Consider the following 16649-nt stretch of genomic DNA (forward strand, 5'->3'; position numbering starts at 1 on the left):
AATTTAAAATAAATCCATGCCTACCCGCCGGTTTGTGAAGACAGAATAGCATTCTTTCACTAGTACTGTTTTGATCATGTCCGGATCTGTGATCGCCAACACTGGCTGTTGCCCATCATAAAACCTATGTCGGGGAAACAGAGCTGATTAAATTTAACGTGCCAGTTTCTGCAGTGGCAGCCACTCTTGGAAGTCCAGACTTTTAACCTGATGTTACCTAACCCATTCCACAGTCAGAAATAACATTAGAACCTTTATTAAGTCCATGTGTTTACATGGGTATTTCTGGGACTATTCTCTATAATTTTTTGTATGGTAAAAATATTTCAAATATTTTAGAAGTACTTCAAACATTTCAAATATTTTATATATATTATCAAAGAAGAAGTTAGGTTAGTAAATAACTGGGGGCAAGTAAATTATCTAAGAACGAAAAAATAATGAAGGAGAATCCACCCACTCAGTCACTAAAAATTATAATTTTGAAGATATATCAATACATGAAATGAACATGACATAATATTAGAGAAAATTGTAGACACAATGATCACAAATATGTAAGATATGTCTGCAAATGAAGAGAGTTGGAATGCTCAAAAAGGGATGGCAAAATTATGAATTACTTCTTTGCTCTATTTTCTAAAATATGCTTCCTAGTTACATTTTAAAGGAAATATTATTTAAATATTAAAGAGAAATCCTTGGTAGCATTAACTCAGAAAAATTTGAAACAAAAAACAAAGAGGATAAAGAAACACAAGCAACATGTAAATTCATTTTAGATATATTTTCCTTTATTACTTATATTTATTTTTATAGGTGGGTCCCAAGTGTGAATCCCTTGGGCTCCATATAGGTGACAACCCTTAGTAGCAGGACAAGTCCACTTGTGACACATGTATCACACAAAGCTGACTCCTTATATGTGATCCTGACCTCCTGACTGTCCATATGACCCATTAATGGGAACCAGCCACTGGCATGAGTTTTAGATTACACTTAATTACAGCATTCTCTGGCATCGTGTTTTCTACTACAAATCATTTGCATTTGTTAGAACAAAATGGAAGATATTCCATAAGTCCCCTATTCTTCCTTTGATGTCACAGAGGAACTTCAAATGCTTTGTGATCAGATATAAAAATGGAGGAGAACCACTGCACTAAATGCTCCCCATCTGCAAAAAGTATTCTAAAACTCAGAAGGTTTCAGTGCAAATCAAGTATATTTAGTGTTGAAGCAGTGATAGTAGTTACTGAAGTGGCACTTAGGTCAGCTCTCCCATCAACCTGATCATCTTTCTTGGGTGATTTCCTACATCTTTGTTTGTTAAAACAAGACAAGCTTGGACAAGGGACAGTGGTTTGGAGTTACCCTCTCTTTTCATGATCTCACAGCCCTAATATGACTTCTACTACCAGTTAAATTCGGATTCTTGCACCCCACCCCACATCCTCCAAATTCTGTGTTAATGGAGGATGGAAACCAAGAATATGCATTTTTAGCAAGCCCTCCTAGGTGGTCCTTATCCATAGCCAAGCATGAGAACCATTTACTGACTCTAGCCAGAGCTGACCAGTACTGAATGTAGGAGGGACACTGAAAATAAACCAGTGGCAATCCAGAGATCTGTGTTCTCTCTATTCCTTCATGTTGCTTATGGGCCACACCAACTCAGCAGAGCCCTATGGATTCTGAGGACTTGACCAGAGAAGATAAAGAGGTACAACACTGGCTGTGAGCGGCCCAGCACCACACTATACCTCTCACACTGCTTCAGCAAACCTCTAGCCAACCTCATTGGGAGCATCCACTGCAAGCCGCCGAGGCCATACTACAAAATCCCAAGTCCATCAGCCCACCAGGGAAATACTGTGCTTTAGAAATTTCCTACATCTCTTCCAGTCTATAGAATTGGAAAAAGAAATACTTGACTATAGTTCTATCGGAAAGTCTTGGCTTAGTACTAAAATGCAAAACAAAACAAACTACACACTTGCAGACAGAGTAAGAAAAGAGCTGAGCAGAAATGGTTTTCCATTCTGTTTACAAAAGCCCTTCTATCAAAAGCACATATTAATCCAAAATATAAAGGATACCCTGCAGCTCTCCAGACCCAATTCATATTTGGACTTGTCCACCTTGTCACACATGCAATCCTGGGAAGGGGAGGTTTCAGGAGTTTTAATTAGAGGGCTTCGTCCCAAGGGGCTCTCGACTGAGGCTGTCTACACTGTGAGGGCCTCATCATAACAAGCCTATCCACTGGAAGTTTCCAGATTACTCACCCCCACATTCTTCCATACGTTCTAAAACATTTCTCATCAAATTCACAAAAACCCTGCAAGGAGAAACAAAACATATTAAAACAAACTAAATGTACTGAGCCTTACCTCTAAAGGACACAAAAACAACTCAGATCGCATGAAATGTGGCTTACTACCTCTCATTGGCAGATAGCGGGAAGCTCTTATTCACAGGCATCTTATGGGAAAGGAGAAAACAGCAGATATGAAATGGAGAAGTTCAAGTCTCTCTTGAGTTGTCTGCTAGTACTGTAGATACTGAACATCTTAGCCCATCTATGAAGACCCTGTAACCTCCGTCTTTCTGACATGTTTGGCTTGTGCATGGGTGTCTCTAAATGTCATAGCCATCTGAATTATTACCTTCAGGGACATGTGAGGAAATGGAAGCTGAGGGAAAGTCAGCATGGCCCCTTGTTCATTGATCTCATGAGCCTTACTAGATTTCCAGAAGATTTAGGAAATTAAGACACCTGTGCCCTCTTTCAGTCTAGCAGATCTACATGAAGTCTAACACATGTTTGTTGAGTGAGAAAGTGAGAGATGAATGGAGGAATGACAAAGTGGGCTCACTTCCAGTTCTCACACAGAAAAGAGGGGACAGTGCCACCAATCCACAAAAGATGGTGCAAATTAAAACACTTGCTTTGAGTTTTCACTTATGTCACTTCAAAATCAGGAAACAACAAAACTTCCTGTCTCTATGTTTCAGCAGTAATTTTGATGTTTTAACTATGCAAAACAGGGTCCAAAATGTGGGTTCATGTACTAAGGAGTTGATCTGGGAAAAGTGGAAAGGAGATTATTGCTTTTTCAGAGAGGAAAAAGTCCAGGAAGTTCTTAACGATAACTGGGCACTGAAGGCCAGGAGAAGTGGAATCTGAGGAACGAGCCTCAGGTCTGTGGGAAAGGAACTCTGAGGCAGAGAGCAGTGTGTGATATAGACTCTGCCTACTTGTCTTCTGGACATGAGCTTCTACCTTCTGTTCAGGAGCCAGGCCTGGGATGAGGCATCAGAGCTGGATTAACCATATGGCTCCTCAACATTCAGTCTGTGTGTCTGCTAGTACATTCCATTCAGTTACTTTAAATCTTTAATAGTTTTGTCAAAACAACTCTTTTCTAGTGATTTTGTATGAGTGGTTCTACCTTTGTGTGAAAAATAAAACACCCACACCCACACACACACAGATGCAATTCATTTGGAGGTTAAAATCTGAAGTCAATAGACAAGCAACATCTTGCCTCAGTTAGACCCCCTCCCTGCTCAGACTCACCCATAGGGTGTCTCCTTTGAAGGCAGAGAAGTAAAACAGAAAATTCTGGTTCAACCACTCAAATCCCAAAAGCTGTCACCATTAGCAAAGGATGGGTTAGAGTCATTAAAATAACTGCAGGGGGTTGGCAATTCTTAGGAGAATTCAAGTATGTGCAAACTCCCCAAAGGTAAATCTGGAGCTGCCCATAAACTGAAGTTCCAGAGCCATCCAGGAAAACCAAAAGGCTACTCAGAGCTCATGCTATGAACAGTAAAGTCTGACTCTAGCATACAGAGCCTAATGAGCCACCACCAGGGAACCCCTTGACACTTTTCAACTAATAACAAGTACAATTATGCCTTCATGGGAACCTGCACCTGCCAAAGAACTCTTCACGATGCTCCAAGTTGGAACAGCAAGTCCTGTGCTGCATCATCCAGAGATCTGGACTGCCAGCACAGGGGAAACCTGAGGCTCCTAAGAACAGACAAGAGAGAGCCCTGGGGTGCACCTGGCCATATGCTGGGTGGAGACTATGACACCATTTCAGGAAAGTCTGAAACCTAAGAACTTCCTGCTGAAACCTAAGAACTTCCTGCTGAGGAGTATTTTTAATATGGAACTAAGCTGGAATTTGCAACCATAAGAAGCAAAAGAGGGAGCTGGGAGCTCAAACAACACCCACCTGACGGTACCCCAGAGCAGTTCCCAAAAAAGGCAGAGGTTTGGGCCCAGGAATTCCCAGCTTCTTAAAAAGTCCATGTGTGTGGGTCCCATATCTATAAAGTGAAAGAGAAAGCCTGGTCACAGGGATGGTGGAAGAGGTGCGGGGACTGGCCCATCACTGACGCAGAACCAGAACAGGTAAGAGAGGAGGTAACACGTAGGGAAGAAATAATAATGTCAATTCCAATGGCAATTGTTACATTCATTCATCATCTCCTTTCCCTTCTCCACTGTAGACCCCAAACAGTAATAATAATGATGATGATTAGCTAAGAGCAGCTGAAAATTTAACAGTCCCAATCCTAGACTGAACACTTGAAAAATGTTTCCATACTTGAGATCTCCTGAAAAGTTCATGCTGAATTCTTCCAGGAAATTCATTCATGCCTATTTAGTAAATGACTCTTCCATGATTTTAGAGATTGTCATTCTAGGAAGGAAGAGAAAAAAATTTTTATGCTCCAATGATGAGAGTTTGCTTAATTATATCCACTCAGTAACAGAGGGTTAAGAACATCAAAATGTTCTTAACAGTTTGCTCAGAGAACCTTTCTTCTTTTCCCTCCTTGTAGTCCCTGTTGCTATTTGGGGTCTGGGGTCCTTTTTTGTTTTGTGTTTTTCTTTTTGAGAGAGAGAGAAAGCATGAGCAAGGAAGAGAGGGAGAGAAAGAGAGAGAATCTTACACTCGGTACAGAGCCCAATGCAGGACTCTATCCCATGACCATGGGATCATGACCTGAGCGCAAATCATAGTTGGACACTCAACCAGTGGGGCCACTCAGGGGCCCCTGGGGTCTGATCCTACTTGAATCTATCTTTATAGAGGCCTGGAGCAACCAGTGTTCTTATTTCTGTACAATTAAAACTGTGTCCCAGCCTCAACTGGCCTCATAGAAAAGTGGGATGCTTTCAGCTCCACGTAAGTCTCTGTTGTCAGACATTCTGGTTCTCTTGAGCTGCAGAGAAGGGGGACTGAAGTTGGAAACTAAGTCCTTTCCCAACCTGTTCCAGGATACTGGGAAACCCACCACTGAAAGGAATTCCTCTGCTAATGATTTTTATTTTCCTCCTGTACTGTAACATAGAGGGAAAAAAACATATTTAATATCCAAATTTGCTTTCAGGGCTATGTCTTTGCAGCCTGCTGGCAGATTTCATATCGAGGGAGGAAGAAATCTCTATACTGATGCTAACCTTCCCAGACACTAGAAGGAAAACCTGAAATGAATAAAATTTCAAGGTTTCTGCCAAGTCTCTTCAGCTCTAAAAGTACTCATTTAGGGTAAGGAGTTCTGCATATTACAAGGTCGGGGAGTGGCCAGGAGAGGGGCACAGAAAAGAGGGAAGAGTCCACTCTGAAGAGGAAGGTGAGGCATGTCCAGCCACCCTGGAAGTCTGGGTGCACTTGTGTACACGATGCTTGGTGGCAGGAGGGAGGGGAGCAGGAGCCACCTGAGAGACACAGGCCCAATTCTTTTACATGTGTCCTTAGCGGACACAGAGCAGGAAGGTGAATATAATGAGACAAGACCCAAGTCAGCCCTCTGCCTCCAGAATCCCCAGATCCTGAGATGGGGATGAGGACCCCGAGCACAGGGGCCTATTGATTTTAATCTGTCTCTGGTGAATTCCGCTTGATGGGTCTAGGTCCCAACAGGGGCTGAATCAGAAGATCATCGCCAGGAGCAAATAATATCTCTCAGCCCTCCTAACTACAGAAATTGGAGTTGGGGCATGGGGGTATTCCTTCTGCAGATCTGAGGGACATCAATAATAACCCCTTATGTGTTTCTAGCTTGTTTGAAGCACCCAACACTTCAGGAACTTCCTTTTGTTAACTCTTCATCCACAGAACAGACAAGAAAAAGGGGTAGAGGTTGCTGATTAGCAAGGTTCCAGAGACGATGAGCCTGAACAGTTACTCACAGATAGAGGAGCACCAGGCTGATAGCCAGGAGAAGCCAGGTTTCTGTGGAAAAGCTTGGGATCAGGTCCATGGCCACTTTCCCTCTGTGAATCTCCTCTACTCTCTTTCAGCAGCGTGCGCCAGTCTTTGCTGGCCTGTGCGTGTGGAGCTTTCCTTCCCACCAGCAGTGATTCAGTGAGGCTGGAATGTATATACTGAAGAGGGGGTGGGACTGGAGCCCCAGCTGGTATAACAGCTACCTGTGCTCCACCTGAAGGTGCCTCCCCACCCACGAGTGTTGGCAAAGCATCATGGACACTCCCAGTTTGACCTTTAAGTTCATATTCTGCGGGAAATCAATAAACAACTCAATCAGTGTTATCAGTAATCTCAAAGGTTTGAGAAACTCAGGTAAAGTCACTGTTCTTAAGTCTCTAACCTGTCCTTGTCATCATGGCTGCCTGCACTCCAAAATACTTGAAATCCTTCAAACAACCTGGGTCTACTCATGTTTACTCATGTAGTTTCCTCTGCCTAGAAATGCCCCTGTGTATCCTAGAAGGATCTTACTCCTCCTCAAATCCACCTGCGACAGAAGCCCCTATTTTGGAGTTTTTCCTCACCAATCTCCTTGAACAGATATAACCACTTCCTTCTCTGCGAAATTTCTGTCTTATGAGCCCAAGTTCTTTTCTTGTTCTCTGTCCTCTCCACCCCTCTCATTGGTCTCCACCCCTATTTGCCTTACAGATAGAAAGTTTCTCACAGGCACAAAGTAGTCATAAAAATTATGTCCTTAGTCTCCAACAAAGCGCTATATGCTCAGGGGGCATTCAGAAAGGTTGATGGAGGGGCGCCTGGGTGGCGCAGTCGGTTAAGCCTCCGACTTCAGCCAGGTCACGATCTCGCGGTCCGTGAGTTCGAGCCCCGCGTCGGGCTCTGTGCTGACTGCTCAGAGCCTGGAGCCTGTTTCCGATTCTGTGTCTCCCTCTCTCTCTGCCCCTCCCCCGTTCATGCTCTGTCTCTCTCTGTCCCAAAAATAAATAAACGTTGGAAAAAAAAAAAAGAAAGGTTGATGGAGTTGAGTTGGTAGAGGTTAAATTACTGGGCTTCCAGTATATCCTTTCTGGGAGGATCGTTGGTGACCATGCTAGATACCTAATGGGAGAAATCGATAACAGGGCATCTAGAAATTACACTGGCTCATTAACATCAATCTGACCCATGTTCTTTGTCTGCGTGTCCTGAGAAACCATGGATTGATTGCGTGGCATACCTCTGGATTCTCTGACACAATGGAGCCCTACAAAAAGGTAATTAAGAAAGAAGTGGCTCCAAGCTGGAATACCAACACAGGACAGACATGGGGAGCTGGAAGATGATCCCCAGGAAAAGTAGAAGAGAAAGTCCCAGGAATTCTGAAATATTTCTTTCCCCTTTTGGTGCCTTCACTGGGCATCATTCCAAAGGGTCATGCTATTATCTCCAGTTTGCATTCATAGATACTGAGACTCAGTGACTGCAATTAGCTACCCAACAGTTATTGATCACAAGAATATATTGTAAATAAGCGAACATAGAGAGAGACTGAAAAGTCTTCTGCACTCTACAGTACTGATAATCAACGTTTGCCCTTCCCTGATAAGGGTCACTACGGGAAATAATGAGACCCACAACAAATTGGTTATAATTCTGTTCCTAATCCATGGAGACCCATGGAAAGCACCTGCCTTCTCTGTCTTCCAGGTCACAGGACTCTGCCTCATCTCAACAGGAAAGACAGATGCTAGTCAAGATGGTACTAAGAATATTGTTGGGTGGGATGTCCCTTTCTATGTTCCCCAGCAGAGAGGTACATAGAATATGTGCAAGCAAGGAAAGATTCATGTCATCTAATTCTAGATGCTTGATAAAACTTAATGCTCTTGATGCCTGATAAAGCTAATAAACACAAAGCCTTACCTAACACAAAGTTTCACCTAAACACAAAGCTTTTTTTATTTTACTTGGAAACCAGACCTCTGTGGAAACTAATACTCTTTCATCTGCCTCAAAAACCCATGCTCAGCTATGATGGGTTCAGTCATGTGTATGGTCCAGATATACTCAGTACCACATCACTATGTCAAGGCTGTGTCTTTGGGACTATTTCTGGGAATGGGGAAAACAGAAAAATACACATTCCAAGGACAGGAGAGGGTGAGTAGCCTCCAACTGCCTGGGTCCAGCTCATGGGTCATCTATCAGTTGCTCCCAATAGTTGACCTCCTAACTGGCCTGACCCTTGGTCAGCAAACTTAATACACTGTGACCAAGTTGGATTTGACCCTGGAACTCAAGGGTGGCTAATAGAGAAAAATAGAAATATCAGTTATCACATTAACAAATTAAATAAGAAAAGTCTTATCATCAAAATAGTTTTAGAAAAAGTATTTGATAATATTCAACTCCCATTTATAATATAAAAAAAGTTTTAAAGTACTAATAGGGAACTTTCTTAACATGATTAAAGTATCTCCCAAAAAACCTACAGAAAATATCACTCTTCATAGTATAAAAGCACTTCCCTCTTATACCACTTTAATGTTTTACTTTATGCACATACAGCCTTTTCAAAAATAGTAACTGTTTTTAAATAAAGAAAATCTCATCAATTAACTTTTTGCTGCAAATGGGAAAAACATCAGTACTTGTTTTTGTCAAGAACCCAGACTGGGGATCCCATGGTTAACAGTTCAAAAATTACTGAAAAAATTAAATATTTTTCTGCCTTGTAAAACTTCCTGAACTGACTAGCAATGGGCAAAGGGGAAAGGAGAGGACCAGAGGAGAGGGCCAATCATTTGGCCAAGATCATCTAGGTTTACAAGCTGGAGTCTTGATCTTTCGTTAGAACACAGGCTTCTCTGATAATCAGATGAAAGTAATGACGTATCTCCCTAGAAAATAAACACTCATCAAACATTTTTGCCTGTTGTCCCAAGAAATTTCCAAAGATACATGAGTAGCTGCCAAGCCCACTGATTTTTTCCAGACACCCTGCCTCAACAAGTGCACCCTACTCTCAAGCTCCAGCCAATTTTGGTTGGTCACGTGGTTATTCTCAGGGCCGTGGAGACCTCTCTATCAGTCTGAATCAGTCTTCACTGTACCTAGTGCTATGACACACCATGGGGCAAAGTGTGAACAAGACTATTACAAAGGGCACTTACGCAAAGGCCCTAGGTGGGGTACTCCACTGTAGTCAGACACTTCCAAAGGAAGGCATCAGGAGCTTGGGGAAGGCAGAGACAAGTGGGATGTGGGGCAGGGGCAGGAGTAGGGAGTGGGCAGGAAGGGAGTGGGTTCCCAGAGGAGGTGGCACAGGTTGTACCAGGGACAGAGGAGTATTTGGTCAGAGAAAGAAAAGAGAGGGCATTTCAGCCTGTTATAATGGCCAGCTTACCATCATTATCATTGCTGAGTATGTTTGTCATTTCTTGGTTGCAAGGTACAGTGTCTAAATCAAGCTGACTTTTATGGCTGCTAATAAGGAATTAATCACACCACAGCCCCAGGTAAGCATTCTTTGCTTTCAGGGCCAGGGCTAAGGCCTACTCTGGTCAGCAGGGGGCTGGAGACTGGCCAGGACCTCTGGAAAAAGCCACTGGGCTTGGCAGGCACCACAGTGACCTTTCTTACACTTGTTAGGGTAATTTCTTGGTTTCAAAACATTTGTTGAAGTAGAAGTCATATAATGTAAAATTAACCATTTTAAAGTGAACAATTCAGTGTCACTAGTACTGCTTAAGGGAAAAACCACAAGCCCAAGATGGAATCATTTATGCTAGGCCAAGACACCAAACCAGGGCTTAATATGTATCTTAACTGCAATTTCAACCTCTCCAAGCAACGTTGTCTTAACCAGTCAGTCAGGAATCTTCTGGTCAGCACCAGTGAGGTAATCTGTCACATGGGCCCCTCTAGAATCCCCAGAGGAAGATGAGATAATTTACCTAATAAGACCCTGCCCTTTCCCCTAGGTTGGATGACCTTGCTGAAACAAACTTTTCTTTTGCTAATAACTTCCTTGCCCACCTCCTGCCTATAAAAATCTTCCATGTTGTACAACTCCTCAAAGAATCTCTTTACTTGCTAGATAGGATGTTGCCTGAAGATTCATGAATTGCTTAATAAAGCCAATGAGATTTTCAAATTTACTCAGTTGAATTTCATTTTTTTTAACAGTACATTCACAATGCTGTGCAACAACTACTTCTATTTAGTTCTGAAAGCATTTCTATTACTCCAAAATAAAATCCTGTGCCCATTAAGCAGATTCTCCCACTTTCTCCTTTCCTCACCCCTGGCAACCATGGATCTACATTCTGTCTTTACGGATTTGCCCACACTAAAGGTTTCATACAAATGGAGTCATGTAATATGTGGCCCCTATTCACTTAAATTTAAAGATCTAATTGGCTTTATTCAACAATTCACAAATCAGCAGCATCCCATTTAATAAACAGAAGTGAACGTCCAGGAGCTATATGAAATGGAAGGATTTTTCAGACAGAAGGATGTGGGACAGGAAGTTAAGAGTGTGTTATTTTAGGGGCGCCTGGGTGGCTCAGTCAATTCAGCTTCCAACTTTGGCTCAGGTCATGATCTCATGATTCGTGGGTTCAAGACCCACATCAGGCTCTGTGCTGACAGCTCAGAGCCTAGAGCCTGCTTCGGATTCTGTGTCTCCCTCTCTCTCTGCCCCTTCCCCGCTTGTGCACTCACTCTCTCTTGCTCTCTCTCTCTCAAAAATAAATAAACATTAAAAAAATAGTGTATTATTTTAGGCAAAGTTACCTTCCCTTAAGGGAAGGCAGGAAGTTTTATCAGGCAGATGGCCTCACCAGTGCTGATCAGGAAATTCCAGACCGACTGGTGTAAAATTCTACTCCTGGGAGAGGCAGAAACTACAATTGGATTTGGTATTAAGTCTTGGTGGGGTTTAACATGAGTGACTCCATTGGGTCCTGTTTCTTTTGAGCACTTCTTTTACTGAGGACAATGTTTTCGAATCTCCTTCCTGCTCAGACACGTATCAGTACTTCATCCCTTTCATGGCTGAATAACATCCTATGATATATACTGCCAACCTAAAAATAATAAGTCACAGTGAAAGGCAAACCAGGGTTTATTTGAGATAAGATAACTGCAATTTAGGGAGAGCAGATTCAGGTAGAAACCCAAACATAGTCCCACTTTAGGATGAAAGCAAGGGGGTTTTATGAGAAAAGAGAAGGGGTCAATTTTATGAATTGAAGGGGAAAAAAGTTTTCTAGGGGGTTTTAAAAGCTAGGCTACTTTGAGTTATATATTGACTGACTGATGGTTTTATCTTCAGAAAGTTCATAACTATCAGTCTTGCAATCCCTTTGACTTCTCAAGCAATTGCTTAAAACAACTGGCATTTTATCACAATCCAGACTTCAAGCTGTACTACAAAGCTGTAGTCATCAAGACAGTATGGTACTAGCACAAGAACAGACACTCAGATCAATGGTACAGAATAGAGAACCCAGAAATGGACCCACAAACATATGGCCAAGTCATCTCTGACAAAGCAGGAAAGAATATCCAATGGAATAAAGACAGTCTCTTCAGTAAGCAGTGCTAGGAAAACTGGAGAGCGACATGAAGAAGAATGAACCTGGACCACTTTCTTACACCATATACAATAATAAACTCAAAATGGGTGAAAGACCTAAATGTAAGACAGGATGCCATCAAAATCCTCCAGGAGAAAGCAGGCAAAAACCTCTTTGACCTTGGCCACAGCAACTTCTTACTCAACGCATCTTCGGAGGCAAGGGAAACAAAAGCAAAAATGAACTACTGGGACCTCATCAAAATAAAAAGCTTCTGCACAGTGAAGGAAACAATCAGCAAAACTAAAAGCAACTGACAGAATAGGAGAAGATATTTGCAAATGACATATCAGATAAAGGGTTAGTATCCAAAATCTATAAAGAGCTTATCAAACTCAACACCCAAAAAACAAATAATCCAGTGAAGAAATGGGCAAAAGACACGAATAGACACTTCTCCAAAGAAGACATCCAGATGGCCAACCGACACATGAAAAAATGCTCCACATCACTCATCATCAGGGAAATACAAATCAAAACCACAATGAGATACCACTTTATACCTGTCAGAATGGCTAACATTAACAACTCAGGCAACAACAGATGTTGAGGAGGATGCAGAGAAAGAGGATCTCTTTTGCATTGTTGGTGGGAATGCAAGCTGGTGCAGCCACTCTGGAAAACAGTATGGGGTTCCTCAAAAAACTAAAAATAGAACTACCCTACGACCCAGCAACTGCACTACTAGGCGTTTATCCATGGGATACAGGTGTGCTGTTTTGAAGGGACACATGCACCCCCATGTTTATAGCAGCACTGTCAACAATAGCCAAAGTATGGAAAGAGCCCAAATGTCCATCGATGGATGAATGGATAAAGAAAATGTGGTCTATATATACAAAGGAGTATTACTTGGCAATCAAAAAGAATGAAATCTTGCCATTTGCAACTACATGAATGGAACTGGAGGGTATTATGCTAAGTGAAATTAGTCAGAGAAAGACAAAAACCATATGACTTTACTCATATGAGGACTTTAAGAGACAAAACAGATGAACATAAGGGCAGGGAAACAAAAATAATATAAAAACAGGGAGAGAGACAAAACAGAAGAGAGTCATAAATATGGAGAACAAACTGAGGGTTACTAGAAGGATTGTGGAGAGGGGATCAGCTAAATGGGTAAGGGGCATTAAGGAATCTACCCCTGAAATCAGTGTTGCACTATATGCTAACTAATTTGGATGTAAATCTTAAAAAATAAAAAATAAAATTAAAAAAAAACCCTGCCATTTTGCCTGGTCCAGAGGTTTTGGCCCAGTTCAAACTATGCTGGTTAGGCAGTTTCTCTGCAGTGTCTGCTTCAGCTCCATTTTCAAATGACTCGTCATGTCAATTTCTCACCATATATACCACAATTTGTTTACCTATTTGAAACCAGGAAACTAACAGGACCCCATGAAAAACTGCTTTTTGGCTCCTTTTCCTGCCTCTGTTCCTGCTAGGACCTAGACCCCACCTTACATATGCCTGCCTTATAGAACAGATAGTGTCCTCCTTGTAAAGGTCATGAAGTTAATGATTTCCTTGGAGTCTTCCAGCACAGCAGATAATATCTAAGTAGTGACTGGGTGGGGTTATCATAAATGTTTTCCAAGACCACTGACTCACCAAGAATCCTGGCTCCAGGGTATCAGTGAGTTATGGAGGACACCCGTCTTTGTTCCTGGATTACTAAGAAGACTCCAGCACTCGGACCATCATCCTCAATAAAACCCCAGACCCCAAGCAAAGAGGAGACTCACTCTTCTTTCCTTTCTGAGTCTCTAGGCCACTCTGTCTGTAACTACACTCTCTCTATGTCTTTTATAAACTCTGCTCTCACTTCCTCTTGGCTTGAAGTTTGATTTCCATCCTGAGCAAAGCCAAGGACCCTCTTGGCTGGTCCTGTGCAGGAACCACAGAGCCAACCAGCCTGCATCACATTCATCCATTAATTTCCATTGTTTCCACCTTTTGGCTCTTGTGAATAGTGCTGCTATGAACATACAGGTAGATGTGTTTCTTGAGAAACTTGTCAATTTTCTTAGGTTTTTAACTAGGAGTAGAATTGGTGGGTCATATAGTAGTTCTATGTTTAAGTTTCTGAAGAACTGCCAAACTGTATTTCACAGTGGCTACACCATCTTATGTTCCCACCAATGATGTATGAGGGTTCGTTTTGTCCACAACCTCACCAATACTTGCTATTTTCCTTTTTTATCTTTTTATTTTTCTTAACATTTTTTTTTAATTTGAGAGAGAGAGAGAAAGCAAGGGAAAGGGGGAAAGGGAGAGAGAGAATCCCAAGCAGGTTCCATGCTCAGCACAGAGACCCACATGGTGCTCCATCCCACAAACCATGAGATCATGACCTGAGGTGAAACCAAGAGTTGGATGCTCAACCGACTGAGCCACCCCGGCACCCCCCTTTTTTTATTTTTATAGCTATCCTAGTGTAACAGGACCAAGAATTGTGACACTGAGGCTTTTCTTTCCAGGAAGCAAAGTTATTCCTGCTAGCACAGGCTCAGTGGGATCATACCCGAAAAACTGAGCCCTGAGCACGGTAGGGTGTAGTCTTTTACACAATTTCTATGTCTTTGTCTCCCAAAAATGGTAACATACAGACATACAGCCTGATTGGGCGGTCTATGTTACAGAGTCACATATGCACACATAGCCAGGTTGCCCTCCCATGTCTTGAGGTTTTCACCACATTCCTTAAGGAGGGGCTCTACCACACTAGTGTTTATCAAGTGTAAAATTTCTGGGATCTCAACTTTGTGCAACCAAAATGGTTAAGAATCTGAGAGAAAATAGCATCCAAAATATATAAAGAACTTGTAAAATGCAATGCCCCCAAAACAAATAATCCAATTAAAAATGGGCAGAACACATGAATAGACACTTTCCAAAGAAGACATACAGATGGCTAACAGACATATGAAAAGATGTTCAATATCACTCATCACCAGGGAAATACAAATCAAAACTACAATGAGATACCTCACATCTGTTAGAATGTCTAAAATTAACAACACAAAAAACAAAAGGTGTTGGCAAGGATGTGGAGAATGGAGAATGGGGAATGTTTTTTTAAAACAATATTTATTTATTTTGAGACCAGGGGAGGGAGCACAAGCAGGGGAGGGGCAGAGAAAAAGGCAGAGGGAGAATTCCAAGCAGGCTCCACAATGTCATCACAGAGCCCAACATGGGGCTCTATCCCACAAATGTGAGATCATGACCTAAGCCGAAATCAAGAGTTGGACATTCAACCTAGTGAGCCACCCAGATGCCCTGAAAGGGGAACCCTCTCATACGTCAGTGGGAACACAAACTGGTACAGTCACTTGGGTGTTGAGGAGGGCACCTTTTGGAATGAGCACTGGGTGTTGTATGGAAACCAATTTGTCAATAAATTTCATATATTGGAAAAAAAAAAGGAAAAACAGTATGGAGTTTCCTCATAAAGTTAAAATTAGAACTATCCTATGGTCCAGCAATTACCTAAAGAATACAAAAGTACTGGGGCACCTGGGTGCCTTGGTCAGTTGAGCATCCAACTTCAGCTCAGGTCATGATCTCGGGAATCATGAGTTAAAACCCCGTGTCAGGTTCTGTGCTGACAGCTCAGAGCCTGGAGCCTGCTTTGGTTTCTGTGTCTCCCTCTCTCTCTGCCCCTTCCCTGCTCATACTCTGTCTTTCAAAAATAAACATTAAAAAAATTTTTTTTAAGAATACAAAAATACTAACTCAAAGGGATATGTGCACCCCTATGTTTATAGCAGCATTATCTACAACAGAAAAATTATGGAAAGAACCCAAATGTCCATCAACCATCGATTGATGAATGGGTAAAGAAGAGGAGGTGGTGTACACGTACACACACACACACACACACACACACACACACACACAAATTGGAATATTATTTGGCCACAAAAAAGAATGAAATCTTACCATTTGCAATGAGCTAGAGAGCATTATGCTAAGTGAAATAAGTCAGTCAGAGAAAGACAAATACATAATTTCATTCATATGTGGAATTTAAGAAACTAAACAAATGATCATAGGGGAAAAAAAGAGAGAGTCAAACCATAAAACAGACTCTTAACTATAGAAAAGAAATTGATGGTTACCAGAGGGGAGGTGAGTGCAGGGAATGGGTTAAATATGTGATGGAGATTAAAAAGGGCATTTGTCATGATATATTTAAGTGTGAATCACTAAATTCGTACATCTGAAACTGATATTACACTGTATGTTAACTAACTGAAATTTAAATAAAAAAAAGATTCTGAGAGAACATGCTAGAGATAGGGACAAGGAAGGATGTAATAGGGAACCTGGCCCAGGTGGGCCCTGAACTTTCTGTAGACTCCAGGGATATCCATGCTCCCTATTGTGTAAACAGTCAGCAAATAGGGATCCACAGAATTGACTGATACTCAGGCCCTGTGTGAGTTATTTAAACACCCTCAGCCTCAGTTACCTAACTAACCTGTTAATAATTATTTCCTTTCCAAAAGGAGGACCAGACCAGGCCCAGGGCATGACCTACAGGGACTTGGGGCCTAGATCTGCAAGTCTGGTTCAAAGTGGCTTTGAACTAAGAGAACATGTGACCTTGGCCAACCAGATACCTGACCCTCACAGGTCCTCTACAAATGTTGACTCAGTATAAACTCATAAACAGTTCAACTCGTGGCTGAGAGAGGACAAGAGTTATAGAGTAACCCCAGATTGGGTAATGTATTTTCTTTGAGCAAGAGGAAGAAATGTG

At 41.9% G+C, this 16649-nt stretch overlaps 1 protein-coding gene across 5 annotated transcripts in view; it reads right to left on the reverse strand.

Annotated features, from left to right (window-relative positions):
- LOC115503873 (cytochrome P450 3A12) overlaps positions 1-6427 on the reverse strand; it is a 122195-nt gene extending 115768 nt beyond the window's left edge. The window contains exons 1-5 of one of the 5 annotated variants that reach the window (XM_030300404.1): positions 6218-6282; positions 4626-4721; positions 4251-4344; positions 2289-2341; positions 25-124 (exon numbers count right to left, since the gene is read on the reverse strand). In XM_030300404.1, the coding sequence (XP_030156264.1) occupies positions 25-124; positions 2289-2341; positions 4251-4344; positions 4626-4672 (294 nt within the window). In that variant the 5' untranslated portion in view covers positions 4673-4721; positions 6218-6282. Of the gene's footprint in view, positions 1-24; positions 125-2288; positions 2342-4250; positions 4345-4625; positions 4722-6217 lie in introns of all 5 variants that reach the window. The other 4 variants (XM_030300402.1, XM_030300403.1, XM_030300405.1 and 1 more) reach the window with 4 other exon arrangements.
- Positions 6428-16649: the final 10222 nt, after the last annotated feature.

The sequence above is a fragment of the Lynx canadensis genome, chromosome E3 (assembly GCF_007474595.2).
Source record: "Lynx canadensis isolate LIC74 chromosome E3, mLynCan4.pri.v2, whole genome shotgun sequence".
NCBI classification, from domain to species: Eukaryota; Metazoa; Chordata; class Mammalia; order Carnivora; family Felidae; genus Lynx; species Lynx canadensis.